The sequence below is a fragment of the Notolepis coatsorum genome (genome assembly GCF_963971535.1).
Source record: "Notolepis coatsorum genome assembly, chromosome: 3".
Classification (NCBI taxonomy): Eukaryota; Metazoa; Chordata; class Actinopteri; order Aulopiformes; family Paralepididae; genus Notolepis; species Notolepis coatsorum.
The window spans coordinates 1,463,657-1,484,836 of record NC_140167.1 but is presented as its reverse complement, the minus strand read 5'-3'; the positions used below and the strand labels follow the sequence as shown (position 1 = coordinate 1,484,836).

Sequence of the window (21,180 nt, the reverse complement as noted above, 5' to 3'; positions counted from 1 at the left end):
ATCACTGATACACATAATATAGACATGTAGATGTTCAGAGCTGTCAGAGCTGTTTGTCTTTCTCATGTACTCTGCATGTTCCCCCTGAAGGAACATTATAGAACCATTACAGTTCTGAATTACTTTACAGAACAGTCCTGAATTACTTTACAGAACAGTCCTGAATTACTTTACAGAACAGTCCTGAATTACTTTACAGAACACTTCTAAATTACTTTACAGAACACTTCTAAATTACTTTACAGAACACTTCTAAATTACTTTACAGAACACTTCTAAATCACTTTACAGAACAACAGCAATGAGTATGTCTACTTAAAGTCGTATTCGTTTTATTCAGTTGTGAAAATATACCTTAGAAATTATTCACTTCTCTCACTATCACAAAACGACATAGTTCAAGTTTCTTTATTAGTTGTCATACAGAAGTACAGAATACTTTTATACAAAATGCTTCTTTCTGTTACGCTCCAGAGACGGTGCTAGACAAGATAGATAAGTATAAAATAAAATAAGTATAGCAAGTATAAAATAGATAAATAGATAAAATAGTGCACCTTTAAGATGTCTCTGTCAGTCATAGAAGCTTGTCCCCCTCCAAATAGGGAGGTGTAGTCTGACGTCACTCTGGAGCGCCCGCGAGGTCCACCCTCATAGGGATCTATCATTGGGAAAATGGATTATCGGCTATTGTAACAATTCTGCCGCATGGAAATTGAAAAGCGTTCCATTTTTGCACAAAATGAGTTCCCTTCTATCACCAACATTATTGTTTAAGCATTTCTGGTTGAAATAAAATTCTGCGATTTTTTTTTACGATTAATTGTGAATATTTTCATGTTGAGCTATAGATTGTGGATGAATAAGCACAGAAAGGTACACCGTGCAAATGTTCATGCTTCATTTGTTTTAAACGAGATGATTTAGAAATGGGCAATGGGGGAAAAACGTTGCAATTTTGCGAGGCGGACCGGCCGGAAACAGCAACGACGTGACCACTACACCTCCCTATAGGAGGGCTGTGGGCATGGCAGTGTGGCACATGTGTAACACCTTGTGCCCCCCCCCCCAGCAGGAGGGCATGGCAGTGAATGTTTACGCCACATCCGTGTCCATTGACAACCTGAGTCGACATGACATGCTGGCGTGGGTCAACGACTCTCTCCACCTCAACTACACCAAGATCGAGCAGCTATGTTCAGGTAAGGAGTCTTATTACTCCATCAGGCCCCGACTGACGTACCCCACAGAATCACACTTAAACCCCCCTGACGTCTCCCACAGAATCACACTTAAACCCCCCTGACGTCTCCCGATGAGCAGGTCGGCACCTTGCATGGTCCCCCCCCCGCCGTCGGTGTGTGAGTGGGAGAGATGTGGGAACTAATTGTAAAGCGCTTTGGATAAAAGCTACTATATAAATACACCATTCACCAAAATCACTTGAATGATTCCTTCTCTTGTTGTTCTCTTCGTGCATGATGTAATCCTCAACTGTGCAAATTGAGTTATTTTGCGTGTGGGAATGTAATCAATAATGTGATCGATATGTGATGCGGTTATATATATACATGATGCCTCTGTCTGTGTGACTTTATTTATTTATTTATTTATTTGTCTGTGAGGCCTGCAACCCTTTCACTACCACACTACCAAACGGTTTAACCCTTTCACTAGCACGCTACAGAAGGTTAACCCTTTACTATCACACTACAGACGGTTAACCGTCTGTAGTGTGATAGTAAAGGGTTAACCTTCGGTAGTGTGCTAGTGAAAGGGCTAACGACGTTAGGAAAATGTCAATGACGGCGTTAACGGGCATGGTTGTGGTTCTCGCCCCGTCATCGCTGCTGTGTTCCAGGGGCGACGTACTGCCAGTTCATGGACATGCTGTTCCCCGGCTGCGTGCTGCTGAAGAAGGTGAAGTTCCAGGCCAAGCTGGAGCACGAGTTCATACACAACTTCAAGGTCCTCCAGGCCACCTTCAAGAGGATGAGCGTCGACAAGGTCAGACGCTTCTTTTCATTATTATACACATTATCTCTTATTTCGTTATTGGAATAATGCCTTAGAGAGCAGCGGCTCTCTGCCTGCCCCTACATCGATACACTACACGTTAGGACCTGGACCCCCCCCCCCCCCATTTGATAAGATCTTGTCTCAGGGGCCCCCCCACCTGAGAAGATGTTTGTTGTGTTACATATGGCTTAGAGACCATAATTCCATAACTGTCTATACTGTATAGGTGGGGAGATAACAGTGGAGATTAGATTTCAGATTAGAGTGGTCTATGATTAGAGTAGATGTATTGTATACCTTGTCTCCATTAGCTGTGTTCAGCCTGGCCCTGGTCTAGCATGGTATGGTACGGTTGGGTTTGCGTCTCCATTGTGTTTCTTGTAAACTCTCCGGTTGCTATAGGCACCCTTTCAAAATCCACAACCACCCACTGTGGTACACAAGCTAAACCGCGACGATACAACAGGTCCAGCCAGGTTGTGGAAGGTGTCTGTCTCTGCCAGGGTCCAGCCAGGTCCAGCCAGGTTCTACAGACAATGGAGACGCTCACTTGATTTGATTTGATTTGATTTGATTTGATTTGATTTGATTTGATTAAGGATCCCCATTAGCTGGTGCCATAGCAACCTGCTAGTCTTCCTGGGGTCCACACACAAAAAAAAACATACAAAATATAATGTTGCAAAACAAAATTATCAACATTTGGGGAAATTAGCTTACCTTCTTCTCCAGAGAGAGACAAGAAGATAGATACCAGTTTCCTCTCTGTGCGTTCAGTAGAAAGCTATCTGGCTGCACGTTAGCCTAGCTTAGCACAATGAATGGAAGCGGACATGATCGGTTAGCCTAGGCATTGTCCAACTAACACCTCTCCCCCGAAGGCTAACCAGCACTGTCCGCTTCCATTCATTGTGCTAAGCTAGGCTAACAGGCCGCCAGATAGCTTTCTACTGAACGCACACAGAGAGGAAACAGGTATCTATCTTCTTGTCTCTCTCTGGAGAAGACGGTAAGCTAATTTCCCAAAAGGTGGGCGTGTTCCTTTAATGACCCCCCAGGAGCCCAAATAGGAGTGGGTCGGTCGGTGGGGAGGATTCAGCCGGCAAGTGAAGTAGCTCCATTTTGCTCCGGTTCAGTTTGAGGTCGTCATCCAGACGGAAATGTCAGACAGGCCAAGATCCGTTTAGAGATTTGGGTATTTGAGGGAGAGAAAGAGCAGAGTGTCATCGGCATAGCAGTGGTATGAGAAGGCATGAGAAGTGATAATGTTACCCAGAGATTTGGTGTAGAGAGAGAAGAGGAGGTCGACAGGGTGCCTCTCCAAGATACTTGGTAGGAGCGGTCGTCCAGGTAGTATTAGATCATCACGGACATCTTGGTAGGCAAATGGCATTGATTGATTGATTGAAAACTTTATTAACAGATTGCAGAATGGGTACAATACAGTACGGCTCAATACACACAATTGTTAAGGGGATGCAGACCAGAGAAAGACGTTCGTCTTGTTTACATCAGGGTCCCCCATTTTCAATTGTGGCAGGTGATTATACTCCAAATAACAGGTGATCATCAATAAATGACACCCGTGGCCACTGTGTTGATGGCATTGCGCCACATTGGTAGGAAATGTACGTCACGTCTTGAGAATCATACGAATCGATGTATCATTTTGTTCCCCCGTTTATCTCATTCTGCAGATAATCCCCGTAGAAAAACTCGTAAAAGGAAAGTTCCAGGACAACTTTGAATTCGTGCAGTGGTTCAAGAAGTTCTTCGACGCCAACTACGACGGGAAGGAGTACGACCCCCTACAGGCCAGACAGGGGCAAGACGTGTCGCCGGCGCCCTATCCAGGTGATCACTTTATCTACAGACCCAGGAGACCCCCAGGTAACACCACGGCCTCGCGCCGCCGCTGCACGGCCTTGGCGAGCTTTGGATGGCTCAAAACAAGCGCTCCGCCCCGCAAGCCACTGGCGCGTTGCACAGGATTCACTGGAATGATTGCTAGATTATTATTATTAGGGCTGTACCGAATAGTTCGAAGCTTCGTTCATAATGTTGACATTCGAATTCTAAATCAAGATTTGAATTTTCTATTTTTAATAAAAAACCTTTTTTTATTATTATTTTTTTTTTTATATATATATATTCTTTGTATGTATGTGTGAGGGTTCGCCTGTCCCTGGGCCCTCAGACAACACTATCTCCAACAGTATGTGTCTATTCATTCTGTTTAATGGGGTTTTTCTTCACAGTTGCAGATGGAAATTAGGCTACACTAATATTATAGTGTTATACTATTATAGTATATGACTCATTGTAAAAAAAATTATAAAACATTTATCATAAATGATGTAACGTCACGGTGACCAATCGCAGCCACTCTTATTGTCTGGGACCAAATACGGCCACGCCCCATTCCCAGTAAAAAGTGGGAATTTCTAGATGGCAGCATTGGTTTAAAATTAAAAGGTGAAAATGTTGAAAACTACATGAATACATTTCCCAAGATCCTTAGCACAGGTCACAGGTCACTGGGATGTATCTATTCTTCGACGTGATCTAAACAGCGGTATGCGACCGCAGTATAGCGACCGTGAATGGTAAACTAATTATCTTAACAAAAGTGCGCTGGTAGCGTTACATATGTTGTCTAAAGGGGGACATATGGTACAATTTAAGATTTTAATGATAATAGGCATATAAAGGACAACATAAAGCATCGTTAATTTGTAAGAAACCTCAATGAAAACGGTAATATTCGCTATTGTTATGAAAATGTGCTAGAATCCTATAAAAATGTGGACGCATTTGGTCTACGTTCCGTTACAATATATGATGTGCCGTGTGATCATGTAATAATATAATAATAGCCTGTCTGCATCCGCTTGGCGCACCATCACTTTCGTACCAACCGTGCCCTTAGTGGATTAGGGTTATGTGTGTCCGTCACTTCTGTGCCTTGTGGAGGCGACATTATTGGGGTTAATGAGTGTTGAAAATTCATACTGTAACTTTTCTTTTGTTACCAATTCTAATTGATAATCATCAATGACAGAAAAACCACAAAATTGTTTCATGAAATGTAATTTCCCTGATATATTACATGATATAATCGTCCAGCACGTCCCTCAGAAAAGATCCCTTTGAATTGGACTGACGAACGAAACGGTTTTCTCTGTGTTATCATTTTGACTAAACACAGTAATGTCTCCAGCCTTCACCAGCCCTGCTTTGTGCAAGTTTTCTCTTGCTTCGCCTTCGGGCGTTAAGATCGAAATCTAACTTGACATCTGATGTGTCATGAGTCTGGTTTGTAAATGAAACCGCAGAGTAAGGGTTAGGGTTAGGCAGGCCGTTATGAGGGACGTTCTCAAGACGTTGTGTGGTTGCATGTTTCTTTTTCTTTTCTTTTTTTATACAGTTTGACTTCTGTCCAAAATGTCACGTTTAATTCCCTCGGAGCACGGATAGCTTTGGCAGAACACACTTAGCTCTTGTAATTATGTTAAGATAAGGGCTGGTGTTCAGCCACACGTTGTAAAGTGTTGATGAATAGATTGGCTTCTTTATAACCGCAATCACTTTATGACTGTTTGTGTCTTTTGTGTCTTTTGTGTCTGCTTCGTTGTCCGTCGATTTGAAATTAGATTAGACTAGATTAGACTAGATTAGACTAGATTAGATTAGATTAGATTAGATTAGATTAGATTAGATTCAAATGTATTGTCATACAGCACAAGCAAAGACGTTTGGCATCCAACCAGAGTGCAAATGTAACAGTAAAGTGCAATAGTAATATACAATGTACAGGTGATTCAATTGGATATAAAATATATAAATTAGTACTACTGAGTAATAGTGCTAATCAGATGTATGTACAAGTATTATTATGTACAGTGATACAGGTATACAGACACTATGGTAGTAAGTCATACTAGCCAGCAGTGTAACTAGTAAGAGTAGGTAAGGTATATGTACAGATATAGATATATATATATATAGATATATTCAGACAGAGAGAAATGTCTCAGTTCATGCAGAATCAGCAACATGAAAGACACAACACGATACGCCGTGCTTTTACACATTAGCTGCGTCCATCGCCGTGACTGCATTCAAGCCCAATTAAATGTTAAAATCGCTATTCGTGTTGATCGCTAATCGTCGCTGAACCATCTCTGAACATTCCACAGGACCACAGAGAACGTCTCCGACGGTGCCCAAGAACATACCCGCTCCACAGCGGGTCCAACACACCACCCCGGCGCTGAGGAAGAACCCGTCTCTGTCCAGGAACGGGGGGGGCAGCGACGCAGAGGTCATGGAGCTGAACCAGCAGGTGACAGGGGTCAGAGGTCACGGGGCGACAGTGGCTCACAAAATACATTTTCTGGTATCCTGTTCCCACTTCATCCAATCAGGAGAGAGAACCCTAGATATTTGTACTCATTTCATGAAATATTACAAACCAATCTTATTAGCTTACTGCACTGGTAGATTATTTTACTTGTTTCAAGCCCATATCTGCTTAAAACTAGTTATTGTTTTTGTCAGACCATTTTTTGCAGTGTGGAGTTCTCTCCCCTGATTGGATAAAGTGGGAACGGATTGTATTTTGAAATGTATTTTGTGTTTACTGCAGAGTGGATGAGCTGAACTGAGAACTGAGGTGCATGCTGGGAAAACCAAGATGGCGGCACATGCACCAGCAAGGATTCTCTGTGAATTTGTTTGTTTAAACTAACAAAATAACTGAGCAAAAGTGCTAAAAAACTACTGAAACAGAGAAGATAAGAAGGCAAAATAACAATAATGGCGGCCAAACAAAGGAAACTCGAGGATGACATGGAGGAGATTAAGGACTGAGAGACCCATGTTACTGACCAGACACTCTATATCAGTGATTGGTGTTTACTGCAGAGTGGAGGGACTGGGAGACCCATGTTACTGACCAGACACTCTGTATCAGTGATGGCTGTTTACTGCAGAGCAGGAGGGACTGGGAGACCCATGTTACTGACCAGACACTCTGTATCAGTGATGGCTGTTTACTGCAGAGCAGGAGGGACTGGGAGACCCATGTTACTGACCAGACACTCTATATCAGTGATGGCTGTTTACTGCAGAGCGGAGGGACTGGGAGACCCATGTTACTGACCAGACACTCTATATCAGTGATGGCTGTTTACTGCAGAGCAGGAGGGACTGAGAGACCCATGTTACTGACCAGACACTATATCAGTGATGGCTGTTTACTGCAGAGTGGAGGGACTGAGAGACCCATGTTACTGACCAGACACTCTATATCAGTGATGGCTGTTTACTGCAGAGTGGAGGGACTGGGAGACCCATGTTACTGACCAGACACTCTATATCAGTGATGGCTGTTTACTGCAGAGCAGGAGGGACTGGGAGACCCATGTTACTGACCAGACACTCTATATAAGTGATGGCTGTTTACTGCAGAGTGGAGGGACTGAGAGACCCATGTTACTGACCAGACACTATATCAGTGATGGCTGTTTACTGCAGAGCAGGAGGGACTGGGAGACCCATGTTACTGACCAGACACTCTATATCAGTGATGGCTGTTTACTGCAGAGTGGAGGGACTGAGAGACCCATGTTACTGACCAGACACTCTATATCAGTGATGGCTGTTTACTGCAGAGTGGAGGGACTGGGAGACCCATGTTACTGACCAGACACTCTATATCAGTGATGTCTGTTTACTGCAGAGTGGAGGGACTGGGAGACCCATGTTACTGACCAGACACTCTATATCAGTGATGGCTGTTTACTGCAGAGTGGAGGGACTGGGAGACCCATGTTACTGACCAGACACTCTATATCAGTGATGACTGTTTACTGCAGAGTGGAGGGACTGGGAGACCCATGTTACTGACCAGACACTCTATATCAGTGATGACTGTTTACTGCAGAGTGGAGGGACTGGGAGACCCATGTTACTGACCAGACACTCTATATCAGTGATGGCTGTTTACTGCAGAGTGGAGGGACTGGGAGACCCATGTTACTGACCAGACACTATATATCAGTGATGGCTGTTTACTGCAGAGCAGGAGGGACTGAGAGACCCATGTTACTGACCAGACACTATATCAGTGATGGCTGTTTACTGCAGAGTGGAGGGACTGAGAGACCCATGTTACTGACCAGACACTCTATATCAGTGATGGCTGTTTACTGCAGAGTGGAGGGACTGGGAGACCCATGTTACTGACCAGACACTCTATATCAGTGATGGCTGTTTACTGCAGAGCAGGAGGGACTGGGAGACCCATGTTACTGACCAGACACTCTATATAAGTGATGGCTGTTTACTGCAGAGTGGAGGGACTGAGAGACCCATGTTACTGACCAGACACTATATCAGTGATGGCTGTTTACTGCAGAGCAGGAGGGACTGGGAGACCCATGTTACTGACCAGACACTCTATATCAGTGATGGCTGTTTACTGCAGAGTGGAGGGACTGAGAGACCCATGTTACTGACCAGACACTCTATATCAGTGATGGCTGTTTACTGCAGAGCAGGAGGGACTGAGAGACCCATGTTACTGACCAGACACTATATCAGTGATGGCTGTTTACTGCAGAGTGGAGGGACTGAGAGACCCATGTTACTGACCAGACACTCTATATCAGTGATGGCTGTTTACTGCAGAGTGGAGGGACTGGGAGACCCATGTTACTGACCAGACACTCTATATCAGTGATGGCTGTTTACTGCAGAGTGGAGGGACTGAGAGACCCATGTTACTGACCAGACACTCTATATCAGTGATGACTGTTTACTGCAGAGTGGATGGACTGGGAGACCCATGTTACTGACCAGACACTCTATATCAGTGATGTCTGTTTACTGCAGAGTGGAGGGACTGGGAGACCCATGTTACTGACCAGACACTATATATCAGTGATGACTGTTTACTGCAGAGTGGAGGGACTGGGAGACCCATGTTACTGACCAGACACTCTATATCAGTGATGGCTGTTTACTGCAGAGTGGAGGGACTGAGAGACCCATGTTACTGACCAGACACTATATCAGTGATGGCTGTTTACTGCAGAGTGGAGGGACTGGGAGACCCATGTTACTGACCAGACACTCTATATCAGTGATGGCTGTTTACTGCAGAGCAGGAGGGACTGGGAGACCCATGTTACTGACCAGACACTATATCAGTGATGGCTGTTTACTGCAGAGTGGAGGGACTGAGAGACCCATGTTACTGACCAGACACTCTATATATCAGTGATGGCTGTCGGAATGTAGAGCTATTATTTTAACACCTCGACCACTCATAAACAAAAAAATACCACTTACAGCACCTTCAAGGGCAAGTCGTGTTCTGGGCGTGTGAAGGGGTGTGGATGGTCGTACACAGCTACTTTCTATGAGGAAAAGGGGCAAAGAGCAATCCATTGTTGACCTACACCCATAAACCCTTTATTGCCAGTAGTTTAAAACCATAAATCCTTTGACATAGTTGGCTGTGAACGAGATGACAACATACTGTAACCTTTGATGTTGGGAACTAACGGCCTGCGTTGGACCTTCTCTCTCTTCTGCTCCTCCTGCGTCGGCCCAGTTGATGGAGTTGAAGTTGACGGTGGACGGTCTAGAGAAGGAGAGAGACTTCTACTTCAGTAAACTCCGGGACATCGAGCTGATCTGCCAGGAACACGAGAGTGAGAGCAACACCGTCCTCTCAAAGATCATCAACATTCTCTACCAGACAGAGGTATATTGTCCTTATAATTAAAGGTGCTATAGATAACATCTTTATTTAGAGTAATCTTTTTTATTTTATTTTATACTACATCCACAGATATTTGCAAAAGGAATACAAGTATTTATTTTCCCCACCAAAATATATTGATTAATTAATGCATAATTAAAAAAAAAAAATTGCGGGTCCAAAATGAATGTTGTTGTTTACAAGTTGTGTCCCCCTCCCTACTTCCCATTCCCCCCCCCCCCCCCCACGTGGAACGCACCGAATGGATAAATGACACTCTAGGTGCTCTAGTGTGACATCTAGTGGCTGAATGTTACCTATAGCACTTTTTTTTTTCTTCCTTATTTTCTATTTTTCTCCCATCCCAATTCCGTATTATCCAATTCTCCCCTCCCCTGTCTTGAACGTTGCTAGACTATGCCTCCCACTGGTCGGCTGTAGTGAGGACAGAAGCCTTGCATCACGTGTCCCCTCCGGTACACGAGGAGGCAGCCTGTCGCATCTTTTCACCGCAGCAGCGCGGACTCTCAGTGGCGAGGAGTAACGCGTGAGAGGCTCACGCTGCCCCCGCTGCCCCCGCTACTTCCTGCTTCCGTCGCACAGGCGTCACCCAACCGACCTGTAGGAGTCTCTGTCCACAACGTCCAATCCCCACCCACCGGCTCTCCCACCCTCTAACACTGCCAATTGTGTTAGTATGACGGCCGGCCAAGCCGGTAGCAACGGCGAGAGCTGGGCTCGATACCAGCATATCCTGCGTTAGTGGCGAGCGCCTTGCCCACTGCGCCAATCAGCCGCCCACCTATAGCACCTTTAACGTACTATCAGAAGAGCGGCTCTCTTTTTCATGTTTGGACATTTTAATGAGTTGCAATCGTTCGAATATGGATTTAGCTAATATCTTCCTCTCCGTGTGTCAGGATGGCTTCGCCCCACCGGATGAAGAGGAGCTCGACGAGCAGGCCCACCTGGACCAGGATGAATACTGACCCCCCCCCCTCCTAACGTCTCTGCCCCCCCCCCCCCCCTCAACCCCCCCTTATTGTCCTCATTTGTCCTATTCTGTTCTCTCTGCACGCTCCATATAAATACTCCTCGTGTGTTCCTCTCTTTTCCTTCTCTTTCTCTCTCTCTCTCTCTCTCTCTCTCTCTCTCTCTCTCTCTCTCTCTCTCTCTCTCTCTCTCTCTCTCTCTCTCTCATTATCTGTTTGTTCCTGTACCCCTCCCCCCTCCCGCCCTCTGGCTGTCTACATAATACACTACAACCCCTTATCATTTACTGCCCCCCCCCCCCCCCTCCCCCTCCCCTGCCCCCCCCCCCCCCCCCCCCCTTCCAGTCACCGTAGCAGCAACAATAACATATCCCGGTTATGTTAGCATGAGTAACTCAGAAAAAGGAGCCAGACGAAGGCCACCGTATGCGGGGGGGGGGGGGGGGAGTATTACGGCCGGACGGTGGAATGAAATGTGTAAATATTACCGATCGTTTCGATTCGTGATGATAAGAGATAAGAGAGTCGTGCGTTTCGCCACGGGCCTGTTGGTTGGCCTCCCGTTGTTCCTGCTTCCCTGGCAGAGTGCGGAGGAGGCCCCCTCTCACACGGGACACGCTGCTGCTGGAGCTCGGATCAAAGCAACCATTCATCTCTATAGTTTATTTATTTTAACTTATGTTTCTCTTAATAAAAGAAACTGATGTGTAGCAACGTTTGTGCGAAGCCTACTGTACATAAATGAAACACCCACGCCCCCTCGCACCGGCTACGTTCACACTGCAAGCTTTTACTGCTCAATTCTGATTTATTGCTCGGATCTGATTTTCTTTTGTTTGGCTTTAATCTTTTTTTTTTTTTATGTGGTCAAGATCAGATTCCAGTGTGAACTGGTCACTCCTCCTGAACTGACCTGCATGAGCAAATGAACAATAAAGAAGATGGACGTAAACACGGAGGACACTGACGTCACAGTGTATTAGGGGTGTAAGTTAACGGTTCAGTACGTACCTCGGTTTTGAAGTCACGGTTCGGTACGGGTTTTCGGTACAGTGGGGGAAAGTTTGGCTTTCCATGTTCCACTCAGGGGTGATGTAGTGTGCAGCAACTAATTGTACTTGTAGGGCTGTCGATGAATATTCTATATTGAAATTAATAATCAAGTTTTTAATTAAATTCTGCACGCAAAAAAGGTTCTGCACGTGTGTTCGTTAGTGGTTAACGTACGTTGTATTAGTTCGGTACACAGCCGTACTGACCCTAAGGTCCAGTACTGAAACGGTTCGGTACGAACACGTGTACCTTTACACCCCTACAGTTTATGATTACTTTATAAGTTGAATGCAGTGGAGCAGGCCAGCTAATCAAAACAAAACAGACCTAGATTTAAAGGACCCATCTGAAGTGGCCCAAATCAGAATTGAGTATATTATGAGCAAAAAAAAAGAAAAAGTCTGATTTGGGCCACTTTCGCTTGCAGTCTGAACGTAGCCATCGTGTTACGGTTATGATTCGTCGTCACCGAGGGCTCGCGGCATGCGGAGACGCGGAGGGGCCGCATGGCGACTCGACAGGGCGTATATACGATCGACGCCGCTAGACCACTGATTATCGATCAGCAACATATCTGAGCATGAGAATGTTACACATAATGACTGTGAATGAGTGACTCGTCTTTTTCTCTGTAAATGTATTTCGCGTGGAGATTTATGATTCTGGTCCGTTGCCGTGGTGATGTATAATCACTAGGCCACAACGTAGAGTAGCCAACGGGTTTGAACTCAGGTTAGAGGTTAGAAAACCCGACACCAGAGGTCAACTCTGCAGACTGACATTGTTTTTTTTTTTTTTTTTTTTTTTAGATTATTAGCCATTCGAATGTTTAATTCGACTGTCCAACACTGAGTTAACATAGGCTATTCGTCACATGGCAGTTGTCATTGTTTTTACCGCTAATCATGTTGTGTTTTTACTTTTGATTGGCTGTTGACCCTGGTAATGGGCGTGGCTTATGAGCCCTAATAATGAAGAGGTCTGGGACCAGCTCAGAATGATGCTGGTCGTCATTGGCAACTAGACTAACAAAAGGAGTCTTCCTATTAACCCCCCCCCCCCTCTCCCCCCCAAAGCTGCTTTCGTTTTGCAAACCTGACCGACATAGGCTCAGGAACGTGCACTTCATGGACTGTGTGAAATGTTTGCAGAACACTCATCTTTTGAGTTTTGAGTAAATAAACAGTTGTGAAATACTTTTTTTTCCCGTCTTGTGGTTTGTATCTTATGTCGTGTTTTGATATGTAGGCTGCAATTGAGATCTTTAGTCATGTAAGGTGCTGTGAGTGGTGTTATGTACTGTACTGTACTGTACTTCACTCACACACCTCGACCTTCCAGGCGGGGTGGAGGCACTGGCCTCATGACATCTCCTTCATGGACTACAAACTTAACACCCCTCCCAGCACTGTCACTCTCCTCTTTTGAATATCATGCAGTATCTGTCTCTAATCCTTTCAATCTCACCATTGTTACACTCTACCGCCCTCCAGGTCCGCTCGATCACTTCACAGATGAGCTGGACATGCTTCTAAGCTCCTTACCGGAAGATGGTATCCCTCTCCTTCTATTGGGCGACTTCAACCTGCCTGACTCATCTCAGTCAGTCATAGTAGTCTCCCTCCTACAATCATTTGACCTGACTCCCACTGCCATGCCTCCCACCCACAAAGCAGGCAACTCCTTGGATCTCATATTTTCCCGTAACTCCAGTATCATTAACACCACGGTAACTCCCCTACATGTATCTGACCATTCCTTCATATCCTTCTCACTAACTCTCATGCTTAACCGAAAGGTCTTCACCCCAACTCAAACCGTCTCACTCAGACGCAACCTGCCCTCCCTATCCCCCTCCACCCTCTCCTCTGACATACTATCCACTCTACCTTTGAGTGACACCTTCTCTGCTCTCTCCACAGAGATGGCAACCTCCACCCTCCTCTCAGCCCTTGCAACCTCCTTCGACAAGCTCTGTCCCCTCGTTGAGAAACCTGCCCGCCGTTCCCCACCCAGTCCATGGCTGACAGATCCAGTGAGAGAACAAAGACAGGTCCTGAGAGCAGCTGAAAGGAAGTATAGAAAGTCACGCCTCACTGCTGACATCGACACATATCACAACCTCTTGTTAACATTCTCCAAAACCATTACTAATGCCAAAGCTTCTTTCTTTCACCATAGGATCGAGGCCTCTGCCAAGAATCTTCGCAAACTGCATGCTACCATGTCCTCCCTCCTCACTCCCCCCCCACCCCCCCCTCCCTCATCTTTCTCTGCCGAAGACTTTGCGATCTTCTTTGAGGAAAAAGTGGAGAACATCCGCAGCTCCTTCTCCCAACCCCCACCCATTCCAAATGCTGAATCGAGAACCTCATCCTTCACTCTGTCATCTTTCTCTCCCATTACAGAAGCCGAGACCCTGACACTGGTAACGTCGAACCGTCCGACTACATGCCAGCTGGACCGGCTACCTTCCCCACTCCTCCAGACCATAGCACCAGACATCCTCCCATTCCTAACTGCAACCATCAACTCCTCACTCAACTCGGGGGTGGTCCCCACCTCCCTAAAACAAGCCAGAGTCACGCCCCTCATAAAAAAACCATCCCTGAACCCTACCGTCATAGGCAACTACCGTCCTGTCTCTCTTCTCTCCTTCCTTTCTAAAACACTTGAACGTGCTGTATCCAACCAACTTACTGCTTATCTCTTACAGAATGACCTCCTAGACCCTAATCAGTCAGGCTTCAGGACTGGTCACTCCACAGAGACAGCCCTCATTGCGGTCACAGAGGCACTTCACTTAGCAAAAGCGAAAGGCCTCTCCTCTGTCCTGATTCTCCTAGATCTATCTGCAGCCTTCGACACAGTCAACCACCAGATCCTCCTCGCGGCCCTCGCAGGAATGGGAGTGGCTGGCTCTGCGCTGACATGGTTGTCATCATACCTCAATGACCGCTCCTACCAAGTGTCATGGAGAGGGACCCTGTCGGCCACCCGCCCCCTGCGGACGGGTGTCCCCCAGGGCTCGGTTTTAGGACCCCTTCTCTTCTCCCTCTACACTAAATCACTGGGTAACATTATCACGTCTCATGGCTTCTCCTACCACTGTTATGCCGACGATACTCAACTCTTCCTCTCCTTCCCTCCCTCAGATATCCACGTCTCTGAGCGGATCTCGGCCTGTCTGTCCGACATCTCCGCCTGGATGACAACCAACCACCTCAAACTGAACCTAAGCAAAACAGAATTGCTCCACCTGCCGGCCAAATCCTCCCCCCTGACCGACCTTTCCATCACAGTTGAGAATGCAGCTGTGACCGCGTCCCCGACCGCCAAGAACCTTGGTGTTGTCCTCGACGACCAGTTGAACTTCTCTGCTCACATCGCAGCGACAACCAGAACCTGCCGATTCCTCCTGAGCAACGTCAGAAGGATCCGCCCCTTCCTGACAAAAGAAGCCACCCAACTCCTCGTCCAATCAACAGTCATCTCCCGCCTCGACTACTGCAACGCACTGCTCGCTGGCCTCCCGGCCACTGCCACTAAGCCTCTTCAACTCATTCAGAACGCAGCGGCCCGCCTGATCTCAAACCTACCGAAGTCGGCCCATGTCACCCCACTTCTTAGGGACCTGCACTGGCTCCCCATTGCTGCACGAATCCGCTTCAAGGCCCTCGACCTAGCATACCGTGCGGCAAAGGGAACTGCTCCCGCCTACCTCCGGTCAATGGTCTCTAACTACACACCCTCAAGACCCCTACGCTCTGCATCTTCTGGCCGCCTCAGACCTACTCCTATCCAAGCTCCGGGAGGGTCATCAAAGAGAAGTCGCCTATTCTCAGTCCTTGCCCCACAATGGTGGAATGAACTACCCACCCCAGTTAGGACAGCCGAAACACGTCCAATCGTTCGCCGTCGACTAAAGACGCACTTCTTCAACCATTATCTGAATAAAAAAAAAAAAAAAAAAAACCTAACCCTAACTAACCATACTGTCATGCACTTGTCCTAATAAACTAGCACTCAACACTTTGATGAACATTGTTACTCAGCTGATAGAGTTGTGCCCTTCCTGATGGCTTGTCGTACAGAACTTGTAAGTCGCTTTGGATAAAAGCGTCAGCTAAATGACTAAATGTAAATGTAAATGTAAATGTACTCTCTGAGAATCTGGACTCCTCTCCTGCCCCCCACAGACTCTGGACTACCCCCCCCCCCCCACTGACACACACACACACACACACACACTGCCACTTTACTTACTGCCATTATTTAGTTTTATTTATTTAGTTTACATCATATTAGTTTACTGCCATATCCATCATCTCACTGCCACTTTACTGCCATTATTGTATTATTGTATTTTACTGCCATTATTTATTATTCATACTTGAATGAATGAATGAATGAATGAATGAAAACTTTATTTAACAGATGGCAGAATGGGTACAATACAGTACGGCTCAATACACACAATTGTTAAGGGGATGCAGACCAGAGAAAGACTTTCGTCTTGTTTACATCAGGGTCCCCCATTTTCAATTCATAATGAATGACTTATGAGTAATGACTTACTCTTCCACTAAACTCAGAACTCGGACCACTCTGTTACCCATACTGTGCGAACTTTATACCTACCTACTGCTTTCACTGTCTACAACTGCCCTACACTGTAATCATAATAGTCTACCCATATAACTCTGTATGATAGCATGTACAATTTATGCAAATGACATGTCGTCAGCTTGTGACTGCAACTTGTTCTTGTTCGCGGACGACTCAGCCCTGCTGGTCTCTGACAAGAACAAGTTACAGGTTGAAAAAACCCTCAGCTCGGAACTCGGCAGAATCTGCACCTGGCTCGCTGATAACAAACTATCATTACACATGGGCAAAACAGAGTCCATTCTCTTCGGATCAAATAACAAACTCAGCAAGACCGACGGCTTCTCAGTTACAGTGGGTGACAATATTGTCACAAGGAAAGATGAAATTACCTACCTGGGCTCCATCCTAGAGGATAATCTTTCCTGTGACAAAATGGCATCCAATGTAATAAAATAAGTCAACCAACAAACTAGATTCTTGTACCGGATCTCCTCACTGGTAAACAAGAATACCCTGAAGACTCTGGCAGGAGCACTCATTGTATATATTCTCTCCCCACCGTATTTCTCTCCCACCCACCCACCCCCTCCTAATGTACAGTCCCCTCCCCATCATATGTATATACTCTGTCAGGATCTATGGGTAACAGTACTGTATATTTGCATATCGTATATGTCACAAATGTAACAGTACTAAATGCCATGATGTCATGTATGTTGTGTATGTCATAAATCTCACTATGAATTGAAAATGGGGGACCCTGATGTAAACAAGACAAAAGTCTTTCTCTGGTCTGCATCCCCTTAACAATTGTGTGTATTGAGCCGTACTGTATTGTACCCATTCTGCAATCTGTTAAATAAAGTTTTCATTCATTCATTCATTCAGTGCTGTACATACTGTATATATACATTTATATATACCGCATATATCCATATCTATCTGAATATACCTGCATATAATCCTTCTATATACCTACTTATACACCTGCATATAACCCATATAACTCTATGATACCATGTACAATAATGCTGTATATGTAACTTGGTATAGCGGTCTGTGTTGCTGCCTGCGGTGTGGGAGACCGGGGTTCAACTCCCAAGTTTGAGGTGATGCACTGACGTTGTCACAACCGTTACATATATACCGTATTGATATTCCTTTATTGATCCCCTTGGGGAAATCCAGGCATATATATATATATATATATTTATTCTTACGCTATCTATCCACATATGTCTGTACATACCTGCATTTACATATCTGTAGACTAGATACTATATCTGTACATATCCCTTAATTACCTACTATTACTAGTTACGCTGCTGATTTACAACCACAGTGTTTTTAGTATCACTGTACATAATTAATACTACAACTCTGTACATACTAATTTATATATTTTATACCCAGTTTAATCTCCTGTACTTTGTATATTACTATTGCACTTTATTGGTTGCACTTTCTTTTTGTTGTACTGTACTTGTGCTGTATGACAATGCATTTGAATCTAATCTAATCTAAACATCATCATTGGTGAAGAAACAGGACTGGGCTTCCAAAACCAAAACTATCCCTTTAAATCCATATTGTCTGTAAATGTGAATTTGTTGAATAAAAAGCTAAAAGTACCCAACGTCCCAAACCTTTTACAAAAGTATAGATACCTTTACATAATATACTGTAAAAGTTAAAGTAATCCATTACATTACTTTACCAAAAAGTACTTATCATGTACACATATGCAGCCTATGTTTCTGATAATGCTGAGCCTAGTATAGTAATGCAGATGCAATGAATATGAGAAGAGTTGGTTGTTCTTGTCAGTTTATTCACAAATTCAAAATAATTTAAAGGAACACGCCTACATTTTGGGAAATTAGCTTACCGTCTTCTCCAGAGAGAACGTTAGCCTAGCTTAGCACAATGAATGGAAGCGGACAGTGCCGGTTAGCCTAGGCATTTTCCAACTAACACCTCTCCCGAAGGCTAACCGGCACTGTCCGCTTCCATTCATTGTGCTAAGCTAGGCTAACGTGCAGACAGATAGCTTTCTACTGAACGCACAGAGAGGAAACTGGCAACTATATCTTCTTGTCTCTCTCTGGAGAAGACGATAAGCTAATTCTCCAAAATGTTGGCGTGTTCCTTTAAACTGCACACTGTTTAAAGAAAAATAAACATTCAGGTAAATCATAATAAATCAACACAACCTTAAAGGAGTACTTTGACATTTTGAATTCCAGTTGATTCTTTTTCTCCACTAGACACTCGTCTCACTGGAGGACAACTTTCACACATTAGTTCCTTCAGTTTCCCCAGAAATGTACATTTACATTTAGTCATTTAGCTGAACGCTTTTATCCAAAGCGACTTACAAGTTCTGTACGACAAGTCAGCAGGACGGGCACAACTCTATCAGCTGAGTAACAATGTTCATCAAACAGTGCTGCAACTTGGGTGCTGCAGTGTCGAGTGCAGAGTAGTAAAGAACAAATTAGTATAGTAGGAAGAGTGCATGATAGTAGAAGACAGTAAGATGGTTAGTTAATATTTTCTTTTCAGATATTGATTGAAGAAGTCTGTCTTTAGTCGACGGTGAAAGATTGGTCAGGTTTCGGTAGACCAGCTAGCAGTGTTCTGGGCGCGTTGAAGAGGCTTGGTGGTGGTGGTCTGTAGACCAGCTAGCAGTGTTCTGGGCGCGTTGAAGAGGCTTGGTGGTGGTGGTCTGTAGACCAGCTAGCAGTGTTCTGGGTGCGTTGAAGAGGCTTGGTGGTGGTGGTCTGTAGACCAGCTAGCAGTGTTCTGGGTGCGTTGAAGAGGCTTGGTGGTGGTGGTCTGTAGACCAGCTAGCAGTGTTCTGGGCGCGTTGAAGAGGCTTGGTGGTGGTGGGCGGTAGACCAGCTAGCAGTGTTCTGGGCGCGTTGAAGAGGCTTGGTGGTGGTGGGCGGTAGACCAGCTAGCAGTGTTCTGGGCGCGTTGAAGAGGCTTGGTGGTGGTGGTCTGTAGACCAGCTAGCAGTGTTCTGGGCGCGTTGAAGAGGCTTGGTGGTGGTGGTCTGTAGACCAGCTAGCAGTGTTCTGGGCGCGTTGAAGAGGCTTGGTGGTGGTGGTCTGTAGACCAGCTAGCAGTGTTCTGGGCGTGTTGAAGAGGCTTGGTGGTGGTGGTCTGTAGACCAGCTAGCAGTGTTCTGGGCGCGTTGAAGACAGTTGGATGTGTTAGTTGGTTGGATGTCTTAGTTGAAAGGCAGTTGGATGTGTTAGTTGGTTGGATGCCTTAGTTGAAAGACAGTTGGATGTGTTAGTTGGTTGGATGTCTTAGTTGAAAGACATTTGGATGTGTTAGTTGGTTGGATGTCTTAGTTGAAAGGCAGTTGGATGTGTTAGTTGGTTGGATGTCTTAGTTGAAAGGCAGTTGGATGTGTTAGTTGGTTGGATGTCTTAGTTGAAAGGCAGTTGGATGTGTTAGTTGGTTGGATGCACTTCCGAGCTGCATCCACATGGAGGCAATTTCTCTTTTTTGTTGTTGTGGGAACTACTTTTTCTGGCGGATGGTTTTTTCAATAAATCTTCGATTAATGTGTGTTTATTGTATAGCAATAAGGTTGGATGAATGTGGCAGTTGTATAAAAGCATTACACCACTTGCAGTCGTGATTTGTGAACAATAAACCATGCCTAAGGGGGTCTAACGACCCTCGGCTGCGCCTCGGGCCTAACGACCACCCCTAGGCATGGTTTATTGTTCACAAACCACTCCTGCGCGTGATGTAATGCTTAATTGTAGTAGATAGTGTTGTTTACTCTTAAGTGTCTTCATGGACCTCCTCTGAACCTAATCATCCCAGCTGCTTGTAGCTCTCGTTAGCCAACAGTCCAGTACAGGGTGTCTGTGTGCTGCTCTTCACTGAGCCCTGAAGAAAGCATGTAGCCTCCTGACTCACATGAATACAGTAGAATACATTTAAATACCTGTCAATGATGTAAATGGACTGAGTTCAAAAACGATTAATATCAATCCAACAGGCGTTCCAATTAGAGCAAATCTCACTAATCAATAATTTGAGGAGAAAGGCTTTCAAATGGCAGAACACCTCAAATGGCCTGTTGAATAAAAAACACACCAGAATCAATTAACCAATTAGAGTAAATGAACCTCACCACCTTCCACCTGTTTCCAATCAACTAATTAGACAAAGAGAAAGATGATTGGCTGTCAAACCTGCAGAGCACCTGTATGTAAGAGGTCTGTGAGCTCAGACAACTCAGTGTGGGTTCACTGAAGGGCCAGGATTCTACTCTCCACAATAGATGCAAACTATGGCTAAAGCTGTGGGATTTGTTCTAAGGTAAAGTTTTGATCCATTGTGTTGGAATTCCTGATTAATCGCTAAACATTTTAGGCCTGATATTCTATAATATTTGAAATGGCATGTGCCTGGATGGCAGAATTCAGTACTGTATCTACAAAACCTTCTGTTCATCTTCCATTTATTCATTTGCTTAGATTTTTCAGGTACATTTTAGCATGGTGGTTCAGTCAAAGATAAAAAATTGTTATTGATATTCTCATTTGGTTTACTCAAGCCTAGTAACAGACACAGTATTTCTGACACTGGGAATACATTCCCTGAGATCTATGTCCCTAGATTCAGATACCAAGACTATATTAAGTCTGTATATGTGTATTCTACGTTCTTATGGAATGAGATTAAAAAATATTTAAATTAATTAAT

General features: G+C 44.9%; 1 protein-coding gene across 1 annotated transcript; it reads left to right on the top strand.

Moving 5' to 3' along the window:
* Nucleotides 1-1,081: 1,081 nt before the first annotated feature.
* On the top strand, nucleotides 1,082-10,779 carry mapre3a (microtubule-associated protein, RP/EB family, member 3a; the record flags this gene model as incomplete). Its single annotated transcript, XM_084310683.1, has 6 exons — nucleotides 1,082-1,202; nucleotides 1,862-2,007; nucleotides 3,717-3,909; nucleotides 6,219-6,364; nucleotides 9,641-9,793; nucleotides 10,711-10,779. The coding sequence occupies 6 exons, from the start codon at nucleotides 1,082-1,084 to the stop codon at nucleotides 10,777-10,779; spliced, it is 828 nt and encodes a 275-aa protein (XP_084166809.1).
* Between the last annotated feature and the right edge of the window lie 10,401 nt (nucleotides 10,780-21,180).